Genomic DNA, 17,956 nt, shown 5'->3' on the forward strand with positions numbered 1-17,956 from the left:
CCCGGGAACAGGACTGACAGCAGCGGGGGGGTTGGGGGGGGGTCCGGCCGCCTCGGCCCCCGGCATCGTCCCTGGCACACGGCCCCGGCAGCAAAGCCGTTGGCGGCGGCCGCGGGTTGCCGGAGCCCGGCCAGCGGCCTCGGGGAGGCCGGGGGGGGGGGGGGGGGCGCCGGCTGCCGCTGGGCGAAAGCCGCCGCCGCAGGCATCTGGAAGGTTCCGGCTCGTCCGTCCCCCGTCCCCCCCCCCCCCCACGCCGCCCTGACCCTCTCCCCGCCGCCCTCCCGCCCTATAAATGCGGGCGGCAGCGCCCGCCGTGCGGCGGAGCGGAGGCACCGAGGGCACGGGCGGCGCGGGGCCATGCTGGGGGCCTGGCTGCTGCTCTGGGGGGGCCTGGCCCTGGGCTGCCGGGGCGAGACGGCCTTCCTCCGGCGTGCCGATGACAGCGCCGGGCGCTGCACCTACTCCTTCACGGTGGCCAGCCCCGTCGAGGCGGCGTGCCCCGATGCCGGCGGCGTGCCGGAGCTGCGGGCCGAGCTGGCCGCCCTCGCCGCCCGCCTGAGCCGGCTGGAGAGCCGGGAGCGGGGCGCGGGGGGCTCGGGGCCGAGGGGAGTCGAGGCGGGGGGGGGCACGGGACCCCCAGCAAGCGGCCCCGGCCGCTCGCCTGGAGGCCGCCTACAGCGAGCTGCTGCGGGCCAAATCCCGGCTGGAGGAGGAGAAGAGGCGGCTGGAGCGGGAGAAAGAGGAGCTGGGGAGGCGCCTGGAGAGCAACACCCAGGAGATCACCCGGCTGCGGGCCACCCGCTGTCCCCCCGGCGGAGAGGGGCCAGGCCGTGACGCCCTGCGTGGCCCCGGCAAAGGTAAGTGCCGGGGCCAGGACCGCCCGTGCATCCCCACCGCCGACTCCCCCGGCGTCAGTGCCTCTCCCCCGGACGCTGGTTAAGTCCCTTTGCTGCTCCCCATGAGGTGCACCCGCTGCTGCCCCCCCACTCTCGGGCACCTCGGCAGGGCACTCATCCACTGCAGGGCTCAGCCCTACCGGGGGGGGTCGCAGGCCATTGCACCAAACCCCCTCCCCATTCCTCAACTGGGGCTGGCAGCCAGAGCCCTCGTCATCCCATCATCCGCCCCGCAGCGGATTGGGGCCGCAGGGGACTGCACTAATCCGGGGGGATTAGGAGTTTCCCCCAAGGAGCGTTAAACCCCGCACCTGGGGGGCAACAACCTCAGCGGCTGCGGAGCGGGGTCCCCATCAGTGGGTCACAGATGTGCCCTGCTGCAGCGGGAGGGGCCACTGGGCTCCCGACCCAGGCGTTGGCGTTTTGGGGGGCAATGGTCCGGCGTGAAGCCCTCCGAGGGTGGCGAGGACAGGCACGGCCCCTGCCCACGCTGTGCCTGGCCCCGCCGCAGCTCCCCGCTGGGACCCGCAGCCCCTCGCCTACCAGGAGCTGCAGTCGGAGAGGACGGAGGTTCCCGCATCCCGGCTGCTGGAGGAGACCGCGCTCGGCCGCCCGGGAAGCAAGGACTCGGGTACTGCCACCGGCACGGCCGGCCGGCCCCACGTTCCGCTGCTCATAAATACCGCTTGGCCCTCCTGAGGGGGCCGCCGCCGCTGAGCAATAACCCCTTTCTCTCCCCTCCTGTCCCTGAGCAGGCTGCGGCGAGCTGGTGTGGGTGGGGGAGCCCGTCGTCTTCGGCCGGGCAGAGTCCATCGCCGGCAAGTACGGCGTGTGGATGAAGGACCCGGAGCCTGTGGCCCCCTTCACGCGGGAGACTACCTGGCGCGTGGACACGGTGGGCACGGAGGTCCGTCAGCTTTTCCAGTACGAGGCGGCTGAGCAGCTGGCCCAGGGCTACCCCGCCAAGGTGCACATCCTGCCGCAGCCCCTGGAGAGCACAGGGGCTGTCATCTACCGTGGCGGGCTCTTCTTCCAGCCCCGCCGCTCCCGTGCCCTGGCTCGCTACGACCTGCGGGGAGAGGCCATCACGGCCGAGAGGGAGATCCCCGGCGCCGGCTACCACGGGCAGTACCCTTACTCCTGGGGGGGCTACACTGACATTGATCTGGCGGTGGATGAGACGGGGCTCTGGGTGATCTACAGCACTGAGAAGGCCCGGGGGGCCATCGTCCTTTCCAAGCTGGACCCCGAGACACTGGAGATCCGGCGGACCTGGGAGACCAACATCCGCAAGCGGGGGGTGGCCAACTCCTTCGTCATCTGTGGCACCCTCTACACTGTCAGCAGCTATTCGGCGCCCAACGCCACCATCAACTTCGCCTACGACACAGCCACTGGCACGAGCCGGGCCCTCAGCATCCCTTTTGAGAACCGCTTCCGCTACCTCAGCATGGTGGACTACAACCCCGCCGAGCGGCAGCTCTTCGCCTGGGACAGCTTCAACATGGTCACCTACCCCGTCCGCCTCTCCCAGGCGTGAGCCGGGGTCGGGGACGCGCCGGCTCAGCTCCCGCGACCCCTGTGCGTGCCTCGGCACCCCGCTTTGCTCCCCAGCTCCCCCCGGTGCGGCCGGGAGCGCTGCCTCGGACAGCCCCGGGCGATGGTGGGGGCCACGCGCCGCCCAGCCACGCCGTGATGGGGCCCCCAACGTCCCCGCTGGCACCTCCGGCAACATCCCATCGTGCTCGAGTGCAGGGGAGAGAAATTAAGTGCTTCTCCAGAGCCTGGCTGAGCCAGCAACACGTCTCTCCCCAGCCTCGGCAGGTTTTGGATGGGCCACAGTGGCAGCCAGCCCTGAGCTGCTCCAGCATCCTCCGGGAGCACCCAGGCCGGCCATCCCGAATTTGGAGCAGTGAGGGCTCAGGCATAGTGAAGGCTGGGCAGGGCAGGTGGTGGAGGTGGGGAGATGCTGTCCAGGAGGGTTCTACCTAAAATAAATGCTTTCCTCGGTTGCAAGCAGCGATCCCCTCTGCGGGGCCAGGGTTCGTGTTTCCAGGCTCTGGCTGAGCACGAGCACCATTGCCGCCCTCCACACCCACCCCCCCACCGGCAGCAGCAGTTTTGGGGAGGCCTCCCTGGCTTGTGCCAGCCTCGCAGAGGAGAGCAGCATTCACCCACCACCAGCACCCCCGCAGAACCGAGCTCCCTTGCCAAGAGCCCACAAGCGCCGCTGCATCCCACACCGCCAGTGCTGGGGGTCATCCCGGAGCTCAGCCGCCTCCAAAAATCATCCGGCAGCATCAAAAGCAGCGAGGAATACGGACACTCATTGCACAAGCCTTGTTTTATCGAGGAAGAAGAAGAAGAAGAAGCTGAGAGCGGTGGGGAGGAGTGCTGGCAGAGCATAGCTTGGCGCGCCCAGCCCCTCTCGGCCACGTGCTTTGGCTTTACCGGCCGTGCCTGGCCACTGATGCGGTGCAGCAGCTACGGCCCTGCCTGGCCGGCAGTGCTCCCCATGCTGGGCCAAAACATGCCGTTTTAACTATTTATTGTAGAAAGGCTGTAGGAGGCTTCCCCCCGCCCCGGCGTTCGGGGCAGACGGGGCAGCAGCGGCCGCATGCCCCAGGGGATGCAGAGGGTCTCAGCCCAATAAATGTTGCCCACCGACACTGCCTTGCACCTCGTCTTTCCAAACCTGGATTTTCTTTGGGGTTTGGTGGGCTGGAGCCCAGAAGGGGTTGTAAAGCGCTGGTGCCCCCCTTGATGCTCTGACAGGTTGAAGGTGCTGGGGCGGGGGAAGCTGTAGGGCTTTGGCCAGGAAAAACACCACATTTGGGAGGCAGCTGCTCACAGGGCTGACCCCAGGAGCACCTTTATTTAGCATGAAGAGGGGCTGTGACATGCCCAGAGCATTGAATCAGAATAAAAGTTAAAGCTTCAGCACTAAACCCCCGGAGATTTGCTGAATAGGAAAGATTAATGAGCTCCAGGTGGCAGGGCTGCGGGTTGGGCTGGCTGGTGCCCGGGGGGGCAGCACAGGGTGGGAGGGATGTGGGGGACGGAGGCGGCCTCCCTTGGCTGCTGGAGCACCGGGGTGTTTGGCTGCTCACCAAGGGGATGGCACCACTTGGAGCCGGGAGGCCGCAGGGATGGGCCCCGGCTCAGAACTGACCCCGTTCTAGAAGGGCAGGAGACAAGGGGGTGCCGGGGCGGGGAGGGCAGCGGGTGCCGGCCGCAGGCTGCACGCACTTCTCCGCGGTGAGGGCTGCCGTGGTGAATCCAGTGCGGGGGGAAAAAGGGGTAAGGGCCCTGCTAGACCACCAGGATGGGCTGGGGAAGGTGTGGGATGGGATGCATCCCATGGGGGACCGACCTGGGGCCACAGGGTAGGCAGGAGGCTGAAAGACCCTTTCTCGCTCCCCGGCAGGCCTGGCCCGGGGCTGGGATGCTCACCACAAGTCGGCCTGAGCGAAGTCGTCCCCCCGGCCAGTGATGCGCCCACGCGACCGCCACGGCGCGACCCGGCAGCTCCGTGACCTGCGGCAAGCCCCCGCCGCCCCGCCGGCCCCCTGCGCCTGCCCCGTTTGCGCCGCGTTTGGACTCGGACCCTCTGGGCCGCAGGGCTCAGCCCAGCTGGATCGGCGACGCATCCCTCCGCTTGCCGTCAGCCACGCCATCTTCTCCAATGCCGAGGGCCCCGTGCCGTGCCAGGAGCCGGGGGCCCCCCAGGGCTCCTCGTCACGCCGGGGCTACTTCACCTGCACGCTGCAGCGGGTCGTGCGTGGCACCCTGGTCCTCAGGGGGTGCGGGGTGCCACAAGCCGTGCCCCGGGATGACACCTTCCCCATCCTCGTGATGGGGGGCGGCAGCGACCCCGCCATCGACCGCAGCCCCACACCTGCCGTCGCAGCCAGCTGGGTGCTGTACGAGGAGGAGGATGCGTATCTGCGCTGAGCTGGGGGTCCTGGTCCCACCACGGGGAGAGGGGTCCCACCATGACTGACCGCGGCTGCTGCAATAAACTGGTGGTGCATTACGGGTTCCCCCAGCCTCAGAAAACACGTGTGCGTAGCCCTGCCCCGGGGAGCAGCCTCGTCCCCGCAGCGTCCCTCTGTCCTGCTGCAAAAACCCACCCTGGTGCAGAGGAACAAGGCAAACACGAAGGCAAGATCCAGGGCGCTAATTAAGCTGGGGGTGAAGGCAGCTATGGGGGTCACCCAGGAGCAGGCAGAGGCTGTCACGTACCCACTGGGGCCGGGAAGAGCGAGGCAGGCAGCAGGCAGACCCGATCCAGCCAGGGGCAGCCTGGCAAGCAGCCATCCACCCAACGTGCAGAAAACCTGCCGCCGAGGATGGGAGAACGGCATTTCTGTCCCAAACCAGGATGGGAGGCGAAGCTGAAGCCCCCCCCTTCGTCCCGCAGCTTCCCAGAGGCACGAGTCAAGCCTCAGCATGAAAGGGAGGGCTTGTTCAGAGGTCCCCAGGGAGTAGCAGCACCAACGGTTTCTCAGTGAGTGGAGACACTGAGGGCAGACAGCCCCAGCCATTCCCACCTCCCTGCTCTCTGCCAGCACCGGGGTCTTTTCAGGCTGGGAAGGCCATCACTTAATTGACTAAAAAAAAAAAACAAACCAAAAAACAAAACAACAAAAAAAAACCCCAAACCAAAAACCAACCCCGAAGACAAGCCAATGTACACAGGATTTCCAGAAAGCTGGGCTGGAGCTGAACAGCGCTGAATACACAGCTTTACTTAACAGGCTTTGCAAAAACAAGCCCAGAGAGTCCCTCCCCTCCCGCATCCCAGCAAGAAACCAGCCTGAGCCGAGGGGGGTTGCTGGATCTGGCCCCAGTCACATTAACCCCCTTCTGCTCTTGCCCTTGAGAAAAGTTACGGTCTTTTCACAGACTGAACATTATTAAGAGAAAAGAAAGTGAATTCCCCAAACAAAACAGTTCCCTAATTTATGGGAGGTTCAGCACAATTATTTGTGATGACTAGAGTCCTAGAAAAGAGATTACACGCCAAATCCCACTCAAATTAAAAAAGCAAGAGCTATTCCAGCGTAAATGGCCAAGAGCAAGTTATCTGGTTAAGTGTCACAAAAATATTCAATGAACCAGGGTCAATGACTGGAAGCTCAACCTGGCCTCAAAGGCAGTCACGGTGGTTCGGGGCTGTTTTGGAGATGCACACATCAAATCCTGGTTATTCGGATGCACAAAATGCCCAAGCATTTCCTTTTAATTAAGTTTCTGCAGAAATATTATCCCTGTTCTGCTCAGCACAAGAAAAAGCCCCAAACTTGGTACGTTCCCACAGCCGACTGTGGGAAATTCATCTGACTTTTCTAGTGGCTTTACTGGAGAATTTAAGATTGATCCTTTCAGCAGCATTTCCTTAAAAATAGTCCAGTGAACAATTTCCCATTTTTAGCGGGTCTTTCCAATACGAACCAGGCAGAAGATAGCCTCAAACCAGGGAAACATCAGCATAACTCTGTTACTCTTTTATCGCACATTTATAGATCAAACCAATGTCTCCATTCACTCAGTTCCCCTACCTTCATCCTCCTTTCCCGGAGCGTTTGCTGTAGCTGTGCCTGTACGGTTCCTGTAAAAAGGGCGATTTACCTGTGGCGTTACCTACTCAGAGGTTACTCCTGCCCATTGCTCCGTTTGTGCATTACAGCACCTTTATTTATTCCACGTGGCTGCAGTTTTACCCCCTGCAAGAACTGACCTCGGCAGGAGAGGACTCCAGCTCCTCCGGAGCCCCCAAACCACAGCTTCCCACCCCACCAAGGGTGGGCAGGTCCACCTGCTCCGACTGACCCACCATGGGGCTGGCAGCAACAGCCCTGACCAAAAGCAAATCTGCACAACTCCCAGCAGCGCTTGCAGAGCCACCCCGACACCCCCGGCTGGCTTTCCATTCTTTGTTGGAGGTGCATTGCTAGCCGGCACCTTCTCCCAAGGCAGGAATTACTTCTCAGAGACCAACAGAAGGTTTCTGGTGTTTGTTATGAACCAAGTTCCCTCTGGTGGCCGGCTGACAGAATCCTGCCTCCTCATAACCCTACAGCCCCAGGGCAGGAGGCAGGGATGCCATCAGCCCCACAACTGAGGGGCTGGAGGATGCTTAACCCTTCATTCTGCCCCAAGCTTAAAGGCAGAGTCAGTAACTCTGTGATTTGAACATGTGGTAGTGAGCGTGTGTTGCTTGCGGCGAGTTGGGAAGGGAGCAGTTCAGGAGCAGCACAAGAAGGAAGCCTCCTGCATCCGTGGGAAGGCTCACGCCAAGGCTCAGTCCTGCTCCCCGCCCCCCCGGCAGGAAAGCTCTTGCTTTTAACAGCCCCTTGCTGCGAAGGTGCCTGTGCAGCCGGTGCCTGTAGTCACCCACCAGCTAAAATGAGAGTAACTGGCTGGGTTCGTCCTGGTCTCCTCTGATGAGCAGCTCTTCTCTAGGAAACAAAACCCAAGGCTCCAGCAGCAGGCAGCTCACCAACACGCCGGAGATGTAAGGTCTTGCAAGCGCAACCGGCAGCCTCCTTCCAGAGCTAGATGGAAGCCACGTCCTGTGAGACCTTCGCTGGGGAATGAGATCGAAAGTGCCAGGGGAAAGAAAAAGCAGCTGTTTCAAACTGTTTTTCTTTAGAAGTCTGTTTCCCCAAGCTGTAATACACACTCTTCACTTGGCACACGATGTTCAGGTGCTCTCCTTGCATCCTGCGCTAATCATGAGATTACCCGGATACTTTATTTAGAGAATACTTTATTAGTTTCTGTAATCAAACCCATGTAAATAAGACCGTACATATTTAATACAGTGCGTTACCCCTGTACAAATGGAAAAAAAATTAAGTTTAACATTTCTAGACCAATATGGCTGTTAATTTCTGTACAATGCCAACTCACACTACAAGTGGGATACTTTTTTCCAAAGTTGACATCACAGCTAAAGTTTCCAAAAATTCAAATTATATATATATTTATATAAAAAGATAACCAATAGCGATTCACTAGGCATCAATAGCAGCAACAGCCTTTCCAGCTTCTGCAGTCATTTGAACAAAATTATACACATTAGACTCTCAACTCTTCCTTCCAAAAAAATGTAAAAAAAAAAAAAAAAAAAAATCCCAGAAAAAAACAGCAAATTCTGCTACTGATGTGGTACCTGGTGCTTTTTATTAGCTTTTTCAATCATTGTCTGGAAAAAAACCTCTAGAATAACATTATTAAAAACAGCTCCAGTATAGCACAGTCACTACTACATATCATAAGCAGGTACAGGATATCTTACATTCACAGAAGTATCATACAGTACTGTCCTACAGCTATAATACTAGAGGATACAATTAAAAAGGCATTTATTTGACTTGATTCTACTTTCCAGCACACTGTGGGCAAGGAGGTGGTGCGACGCAGCTCTGATATAAAGAATGCACCTTTTAGATAAAATTCTCTTTAATCTGATAAGGTTTCTTTTATTCTCGTGGCACAGTTCTAAGTGCTCATTGCTGTATACAGACATAAGCTGGAAACCGTTTAAAGACCACTCGCATCATATAAAGATAGCTGGACAGAGGTGAACAGAACAAATTTGACTATTGATGCAATGAACCTTTCAACTCCAGAGGTGAACGACTGAGGGAGGAGTGGGTGTAGAGAACACAGGTGGCCAAGTAGCATTTTCATATGGTGATCTAAATACAGTATATTGTCATCCAAGAAGCAGCAGCCAGCAAAGCACTGCCTTCAGAGGGGAATTCAACATCATCAGCGTTACTCTTTGTGTTACCTTAGGTTAGATGTCACATGGCAAACGCAATTTTGCCAGCTATATGAATCCCTCTGTTTATTACAAGATAGAAGTTTCTTAAGTCACTAAAAACTTAACACACATTACTTGGCCCAGCACCATCTTCAGATCTGCATGTTCTCCTACTCAGGGGTTTATAAAAAGATAAATAGCAGCTGAAGATCAGAGCCTGAAGAAAAATAAAGAGTATTCATCTCATCAGGTAGGAACATGCTTCCCTGACCACCTTCTTCCCCGCTGTTGCCATTTCTCAAATTTTTTTTCACTTTGGGAAGCATACAGGTGTGTAAGCCAAAACACGCGCACACATGTAGAATGTGCACACACCAAAAGCAGCCTTCATGCTGTTAGAGAAGATACAAGCCCAAAGAGCCTAGAAGCTCAGTTGGATATGCAGCAGTTCGCATCCATAACTGCTAATAGCTTCTATGTCCCTTTACGCTGTTCAGAGCCCTGCAGGGAGAGAAGACTGTTGTCTCGTCCTTTGGGCTACAAATTCATGCTGCTGTCATCTCACCCACCCTCCCCCTCTTCCCCCACCTCCATGGAAATACAGCCTCTAAGATTTTGTTTCTTCGGTTTTGATTGCCTGAGGTTTGATTGGTCCAGTTCTAACAGGTTTTGTTGCTGCAGCAGGCGCAGGGGTAGGCTTTTCCTCGGTTTTGTCCTGGCAGACTCCTGAAGAGTCAGCAATTGCCTCGGTGGGTTTGTTCCCGTTCTCATCCACTTTCTGTGCTTTGCCTCCTATGGGTTTGCTCTGCTGCTGCTGCTCAGAAAAGAATCTCTGGGTCGACTGAAGTACCTCTGCTCTCTGCTTTGCCTTAAAGGGAAAAAATATGTTTACTGAAGAGAGAGCATTTGAATAAGAGTGACTTCACAAAAGTATTTCCTAAATGAAAGAGAAGAACTGACCTCAGTGGCCAGACTTTCCTAGAAAGGCAATGTCCACCTGGTTGCTTCCCAGATGTCACCACATCTGGGCACCTGGCTCCTCAGTAGTAGCTTAATGTCACGCCTAGGCTTCCCTTGCTCTTCCTAACCCCTACCCCAGAAAAGAGGATCAAGGACAACAGTTTGAAACATTATCTAACATCTTTTTATGCCAGTTATTATTGCAGAGCTTAAAAAGTATAAACACGGCCTGCAGTAGGCTCAAATTGAACCTTCACTCCTCAGTAAAAAGCCAGATGTGACCAGAAGGCGCCTGTGTCTGCACGCTACCCGTGCCCTGACACTACCGTCGGCACTGAGGGCCATGCCAGCTGTCATTTCTCCTGCCGCATGGTCTGGACTTCTTGAGCACAGAGGCTGTATCACAGCAGCAGAATCTAGACTGAGCACCCATTTTTTTTTTCTCCTGTTGCTCTGGACACAGACTTCAAAGTCTGCAACAGGGATGCAAGTGAACTGGGTTCAAGGCTGCATTATATGTAAGCTGAAGCCTTATCTGCTTCCCAGTCAAAGCAGGTGCTCATTCCAGGAAGCACAAACTGCTGCCTGGCTTCCTTCAAATCCCTCCTCTGAATCCTGCCGGTAACCTTGCCTTGCACCTGTGAAGTTCAGCTTTTCTGAATACATGTTTCAGTTTTACACCAGACCTTTCATTTGTCAGTGAAGCACTGTGCAGAGCAGATGATTCAGACCAAGCACTTGGCATTCCTGCCCAGACTCAGGCAAAGCAGGAGTTGCATTAAGAGTTCAATCTTTTGGAAGCTGCATGATTAAGCCCAATGCAGTCAAACACCTTTTTTAAAATTAAAAAGGTGTATCTTCATACAAGGAGCCCCAACTACAATACGGACACTAAGCTTCCGTGTACCTCTCTAAGTATTTTATGCTTTTTTACAGAAAACAGGGCTGGGGGTGAGCGACATGACACAATATGGGGGACAAAACAGCAAAAGCCTGGAACAAGAGGTCTTGGCTTTAATACTGTGTAGTTTCTCCAAGTAACTCAACCAGTACAAAACAGAAAACAAACCTGTAAAGTCTGGTGTGCAGGACTGCAGCAACAGTCTGATTTTACTGGAGCCAGATGGACACCTGAAATCTTTTACATAGATTTCAGCCATCCCTGGAGGTTAAGGCTAGAAGGCTGGATGACTTCATCACAAGTAACCAAGCGTGACAGAATAGCTCACATTCTTCTGAACAGTGTTTGCAGGGAGATTCAGAAAACCAGGACTACGTATTAGTATTTGCTATGACTGGCTAGATTCAATTCATAATATAGACTCAAGACAATATACTAAGCATCACCTGGTAAGTCTACAGCTAGCATAAACTGGTGGTAGAAAACTAAACGGACCAAGTACCTAGAATTTCAGGGGCAATTAATTCTCCTACAACCAGATGTAACCAGAAAAACCACACTTTTGCTTTTACACCTCAATGCATGGGTTACGGCAAATGACAGTAGATGAAGGAGCTCCTTAGTACCATCTATTCATTCAAGCAACTTATTCTGCAGAAAACAAAGTGTACAATGGTGTCCCTACACAGATGCCCCATATTGCAGTCCTGCCTTGGCAAGAAGAGTATGCCTCAACCTGAAGGGTCCCAAAGTGCTTTAATAAGTTAGATGACTCTCATCACCTGCTCTACTGAAATGCAGCCACGTCTTCTGTGGAGTGTACCATGTTACTGCATTCTACCACAGAGAATTAATCACAGGTGTTTCAAACCACTGGGAAATGAATCTCCAGAGTCACCAAGGAGCAAGGCTGGCTGGAACAGGAGGGTTCATACTGCTGCTTAGAGCTAGGGAGGCAGATGTGAAATGATAGCTAGCAGCCAGATTTGTAGGCTTCATCACTCATTCAAAAAATCCAGGCTCTTGAAACCTAGTTGTCAGATTGCCTTTGACAGCAGTGGCAGCTTCACAACTGCTGACCACAATACCACTTGATAAAGGAAACTCCCTACAAATTTTGTAGTCTAAAGTTCCTATTAAAAAAACCAGGGCTTAGAGAAGGTCTGTGTTCAGCTGTTAAAGGCCCCGCTACTGGCTTTGGGTCCAGAGGCATTTTAATGAAGACATGATCTGCAGAAACATTCCTGCCCTACAAGCTGTCAAGACTGAACTGGTGTTAACAGCACTGCTGTTCAAATACTAACCTTCATGTCTCGTTCAGCCTTCATCGCAGCCTGGGCCTGATTGCCTCTGGCTCCAGATACTGATCCACAAAGACCTCTGGCCACACGCCGTAAATGAGGGTGGCTCATAAGGCCTGTGGTCATCTGAGACGGCATCTGACTATGCAGTGCTACTGGCAGCCTCTGAACAGGCGCTGGGAAGGTGTTAGTATATGGGGCTCTTACCAATGGAGGGAGCAGGTTAGGCTGAGAGAGGATCTAAGTGGGGGAAAAACAACAAAAAGAGACATTTTGCAATTAGAAAATTGCCAACTAGATTGTATGTTGGCATTATCTTAAGGGGCAAAAAGTTGCTGCTCTGCTGTCAAACTGATGTCAAGAAAATAGGCTTTTATGTTAAGAGATGCCATGCTTGAACTTCAGAAAAAACCAGTCCTGTAGTGCTGCTGTGCCTGAAAGTAGTACCAACAATTTAAACCCAGAATGTCGTAAGGGAGAAGACCCATGCGAGGCAGCAGAGGAGTCACAGTAAAAGGCAGCCCTGGAAAGGCTAGGTAGTTTCTACTACTGGCAATCAAAAAATCAGATCTCAAGTCCTGCAGTCAAACACTCCAAATGCTAAAAGACAAATATCCTACATTTTTACAGAGGCTACATTTCCCTAGCAGCCTGGCTACAGTTGCTGTGCTCCCTGGAATGCCAGAAACAAATCAAACCCTTTGCCATCAGCCCTGCCTTGTACGGACTGTATGACCTCCAGAGATCCTTTCCAACCTGAACTGCTCCATCAATACTTCAGAGCTGCATCTCAGACAAACAACTGCAATTCTGCTTTGTCTTTAAACATTTAAGATATGCACTGGGACCCTTCTGAGACACAAAGCTTTTCCCCTTGCACAACCAAATGATCTGTTTTTTTGCAGGATGAGGTGCATTACAGCTGCATGGGGAAGCCATCAGAACAACAGTCTGTTCTACATCATTCACAACTTGCATTAAATCCTCAGTCTGCACAGAACTCTCAAAATTAAACACACCACAAAATCTGCACTACTAGTTAGCAAGACCAGAGAGGGGTTTTTTTGGCTTTGATCTTGAAATCAGTTTTCTCACACCATTTCATTTTAAGGATTCCATTTTGTATCTCCCCATGATAAAGCCTGAGGAAACACAGCCAAGTTAGAGTCACCAGGTCATAGAGAGAAACAGATTTGTTTGTAGGAAGCCACCAATCACCTACCTGTGGTGCAAACTGTGCAGGAAACGGCTGTGTCATTCGCACAGCAGCAGCTGCTGACTGAAACTGCTTCTGGTAGACAATGCTGTTCATTTTATTGGACTGATTGTTAGGACTTGTAGAACTGGCCCTAAAGAAAAGAACACCAGTCAGAATCACACTGCTGTCATTCAGAGGATGTTTCTGCCTTTAGTTACAACTTAACTAGAAATTCAGCACTGGAGGGGGGAAAACAATCTCTCAGAGGAGCTGGTTTCAAATGCAAACAAACTCAGAACTTAAGAATACAAACAGAAACCATAATCAGAAATATTTAGGATATGGAAAGATTCCAGGGTAAAGTCTGTATGAAAGAGACCTTTCCCAAAAGCATTCATAACACAAATACTGATGTTAAAAGTGTGTTCCCCTTCCCATCCCTGCTATCTTATGTTCAGAACCACCCCTTTACACTGTTTGCTCTATTGTGTCAAGTTCAGAGCTTGTCACAACAGGCTTTAAGCATGTGCAGCAGAAGCTGCCACATGCAGCTGCTTCCACTCTGACCTGTTGTCAAATGTTTCAAAATGCACTTCAACAGATTTCAAGTATGCACAGAAAACGCTCTCCCCCTATTTTATCTGGCTAAGAACATGACCCTCTGTTAAAACTTTTAAGAGGTGTTGAATCACCATTAATTAAATGAAACCTGAAAGATTATCTGGGGGAAGGGCACCAAACAGCCCTCAGAAAAAGAAAAAAGAGCAAACAGCCTTCTTTAGGAAATGGAACTTGATTTGCAGAGAGTTCTCATGGAGTGTGTGGGTGATACACTTACTTAACATACAATGAGCAGCAGAGCACCAGTGGCAAGGAAGCCAGCTAAACTCAAAACACATCAACATTTTATAAGCTTAAAGAACTCTGTTTAGTTTTCACTTTGAACTCTTGAGATCTATTGTGCTTTTGTCGATGTTCCCAGTACCTCTACACTTAAGAGCAAAAGCTTATGATAAGCCCTGTTTTGGTTGCTAGGAGAAAAGACATCTTGTGCAGAATCTCTAAGATATATACCATCAAGTCAATTGTCCTAAATGCTGACCAGCTTGCAAATTCAAGTTTCTTCTTCCTCATCCCTTCACTTTTTTCTTAGGTGAAGTATTGGACGCACAACTTCAGCTTTGCATGTAGGAGGTCAAACTCTCATTTCTGCTTCACTAGAAAAGCCTGAACGCTGTCAGTCTGCTACAGTGAAAGCCACCAAATACAGTTACTATGCATGGGAGGGCAGCTTTCAAGAACAAAACTGTTACGAAGCAAAGTTCCATTTCCAAGCTCCTTCAGCCCACTAATAACTTCACCCACAAGCAGGCCTATAGGTTTAACATGAAGTGCATCTGCATATGAGCAAGAGTCTGTTAATTCTGTCAATTAACCAAGCAAACCTGCAAACAGCTTACTAATTTCACTTGTGAGAAGCTTATAGATCTTGTACCAACTCTTAGTTCTCTAACAGAACTGTTGCCACAACTGAGGTGTAAGCCTTTAAGTGTTTTTACTTTGAGCATCGCAGCTGAGAAACTTAGAGTTTTACCCCAAAGTACATCTTCCCTACCACTTCTGTGTTTTCCTGGTACAATCTCGGGTCATTTTTACATTACCTGTTTAGCTTCATTTAATTAAAAAAATATTTTAAACATTTTAATTCAGAGCTATATACTTCCAGCCAAGTATAGCAGATCTGATGATCTACTGGAATGCTGCTTTTAAGCTGAGATTAAGCACTGTATTTTACATTAGTAGCCCCTCACCTCATACCTTTCAGAATTGGCTGCTCATGCATGAGTAGGTACATTTTCTAGCTCTGATTTCAAGGAATTTTGAGCTTAAGAGAGATTTACCGGAAAGGACTGGATGTTGGAGTAGTACTTCTACCACTAACTGGTGGTGTTCCAGGTTTAACATCAATGCCACCTCCAAAGGCCTTCAGGTCCATTTCCGATATCTGAAAAACACAGCAATTGGCATGTTAGTTCTTATTCAAAGAAAAATTACATTTACTAAGTAACTGTTAGCTTACCTCACATTTTTCTCAATGAAAATAGGTCAGTTAAGTGGAAGTAAAAGTCAGATTGCAAAATAGCTTCTTAATAATTAGGACAACCCCAGCAGCCTAAGAACCTCTGTGTACAATTTTCCTGCGCTATTTGGCACTTCCAGCAATGGTACTGGATTTCTAACTTGATTTTCCTGCATAATGAAAGGGGATTCATGACTGATTCCACACATTTGGCCCTAAAAAAAATTAAAATGTTTCAGGGTTGAAATTTCCTTCCCCATCTCGGGTACCACATGAAAATATTCAGACACAATCCTGAAAAATCCTGAAGTGAAAAGTGCCATAACATAATCCAGTTCTATAAAAAAACCAAAAGCACAGCAAAAACAGAGCTGTCACTCACGCAAAAAATCTGCAGACTCTAAATGGAGCAATGAATCTTGCATGTTATTTTGCAGATACACTCAACAGAATAAATTAGTTTCTGGAACAGTATCTTTCCATACACAGCCATGAAGCATAACGGCAACAATAAATCAGTTAAAAGTGAGTGGCTGTTTTAAGTTGACTTTCTTCAGCAGGAACATGATGAAACCCTTAAAATGGGGCAGGAAAGTCACCTAAGGCTACCATCCCACTGTAGCTCTTCCTCATTTCTTGTTGAAATCAGTGATCATTTTCCAATGACAACTGTAGCAAGAAACACACTGCTGCTTGGAAGATGGGCTCATAAAAATTATAAAGGTGAAAAGGTTTGGCCAGATCCTATGAAGGTAGAAAACTGCAAAACCCACCATACACTCTGGTGAGTGACAGGATGAAAACTTCATACAGGTGATGTGGAATTCTGGTTGGCATTACTGTCCAAGACACAGAATTAATGCCTGAGAGAGATTTTTCTTGTCACAGCTGTAAACCATTGGGACAGCAGGGTCATTTTATACTCAAAAGCACCCTAAAATCTAGGCTACAAGCTGTAAGGATTTTGGGTGCAGTTCCACTACTCCCTGCTCTGGGGAAAGACCTTGCTATACCTGACACAAAGCTTAGCTGTGTTCATGTCCAGTGTTATCACCCACTGCTCACCTGAAAGTATGCTGCAACTGCGTTGTGCTGCACACTATCCGAAAATCCCAGGTGCCTGTAAATCTGTGATTCCATCTAAGACAAGAGACCTTGTGATTGGAAGCCAGCTCCACACATCCTCATTAGCAATTACCACAGCAGCTCCAGATAAAGGAGAAGAGATAATTCCCTCCTAGGTATTCAAGTTTCTTGCACTGTTTTAGTATGATCTCCTTACTGGAGCTGTCACTCAAGGACAGTTTTCTTCAGCTGCAAGACCATCCTTTTTTACACACCAAAGGTTCTGCCTTGCATACAATGCTATGTTCTCAATACGCACCTTGCTGTGCTATTCAGAAAAGCAGACCCCCAGCAACATTAGTAGAGCTTAATTCCAGTTTAACGTCACAGCTGATAGTGTCCATTGCAGTCCCTAAAACTCCAGTTTGTTGCACTGGAAAGATCTGATCCCTTGACATTCACTCTTGGATTCAAGTTCCAGGACACAATGGAGCAGGTTTTAATGTCCTCACAAATGTACAAGGAATAACTTCCCTTCTCGAGAGTTATCTACACAAAAATGCATAAATTTCTCTTTTGCAGTGTTTTTCACCGCAGCTACCTGACTGGAATTCTCCAGGACACTCATCAATCTGGAGAACAGGGCAGACTAGATCTGCCCTGAACTGCAGGCATCCCCTATTTGACAGTACAACAGGTATATGGCAGAACAGATTCATACAGCAGAAGGAGGCATTACAAATGTGGCTGGTGCACTGGGTGGTTTGGAAGCATGTGAGTGAAATCTTAGAACTTGTTCTTGGTCTCATACTGGAGCAAAATGACAAACACATGCATGACCACAATCAGAAACCAGGCCTGACAGTGTAATGTTGTTTGCCTGCTGCTCAAACAATGTCTCTGTACTGATTTCTAAGTGGCTTCTACATGAAATACCCTACTAATCCATGACTAATCTTCACTGGCTTTTCTATCTTCCCCTCCCTGCCTTTTAAGGTCAAGGCAGGTTTTTAGATGCAAGAGTCAACACAGGTTGCCATGCTAGTTCTATAAAACAGCATACAGCTGTGCTTTGTATTAATTTTTGTACGGTGGATTTACCGATATTGTTACCTTTCCAGTTGCAGCAATCATGCTGTGTTGAGTTCCTGCTGGGATTAATCCTCTGAAAGGCTGCGTTACTTGTGCAGGTCTGCTTAGATTTTGAGCCTGCGCTTGTGGTGGTGTGTGCTGTAGTGGTGGTTGTAAAGACTGGGGTAGGGCAATAAGTGGCTGTGCTGTGGATCCAAAGTTGGGCAAAGAAATTTGTGATCCTGGCAAAGGTACTGTCACCTGGAAAAAAAAACCAAATTCACCAGTAACATATACACAAGGGCCATTATTTAACTTTCTTTATTAGCTCTATGATTTCAGCTACATTCAAAGTAAACGGCTTAATGAGTTCACACATTTACCCAGAGAGCTGCAAGCAAATAACTGAATTTATTGTTTAGCCTGCCTTTATAATCAGTTCTAATGGCATTTGGGTCTTTGCTTTTAAGAAACAAGGTTGCATGCTAGTTACTAACTCCAACATCATTCAACACAATTTCATTGTATGAAGAAGTAAATTTAATTCAACTCAGACACTAAAACTAGAATGAAATAGCCATTTTTTTTTAAAATTAAAAAAATTATTATTTTTTTAGACTCCAAATGATTTTAGTCATCATAAGGACACTGCTTGGGATGAAAACTAGAGTTTATTTTCTGGGTGTCCCAACAGCTAGCATTTCTGA

General features: G+C 50.8%; 2 protein-coding genes across 2 annotated transcripts in view; one reads left to right on the forward strand and one right to left on the reverse strand.

The window, feature by feature from the left end:
* MYOC (myocilin) lies at window positions 1–3,563 on the forward strand. Its single transcript, XM_030033923.2, is given in 4 exon segments — window positions 1–618; window positions 620–857; window positions 1,408–1,527; window positions 1,652–3,563. Coding segments are annotated over 4 exon segments (1,404 nt in total). The 5' UTR covers window positions 1–357; the 3' UTR covers window positions 2,437–3,563.
* Window positions 3,564–7,654: 4,091 nt separating this feature from the next.
* The window catches only part of PRRC2C (proline rich coiled-coil 2C), an 80,475-nt gene continuing 70,173 nt past the window's right edge, over window positions 7,655–17,956 (reverse strand). Inside the window, 5 exon segments of the mRNA XM_041127632.1 lie at window positions 7,655–9,541; window positions 11,839–12,075; window positions 13,058–13,184; window positions 14,935–15,038; window positions 17,292–17,510. Of these exon segments, the coding sequence (XP_040983566.1) occupies window positions 9,281–9,541; window positions 11,839–12,075; window positions 13,058–13,184; window positions 14,935–15,038; window positions 17,292–17,510 (948 nt within the window). The 3' untranslated portion in view covers window positions 7,655–9,280.

Source organism: Aquila chrysaetos, chromosome 12 (assembly GCF_900496995.4).
Source record: "Aquila chrysaetos chrysaetos chromosome 12, bAquChr1.4, whole genome shotgun sequence".
NCBI lineage: Eukaryota > Metazoa > Chordata > Aves > Accipitriformes > Accipitridae > Aquila > Aquila chrysaetos.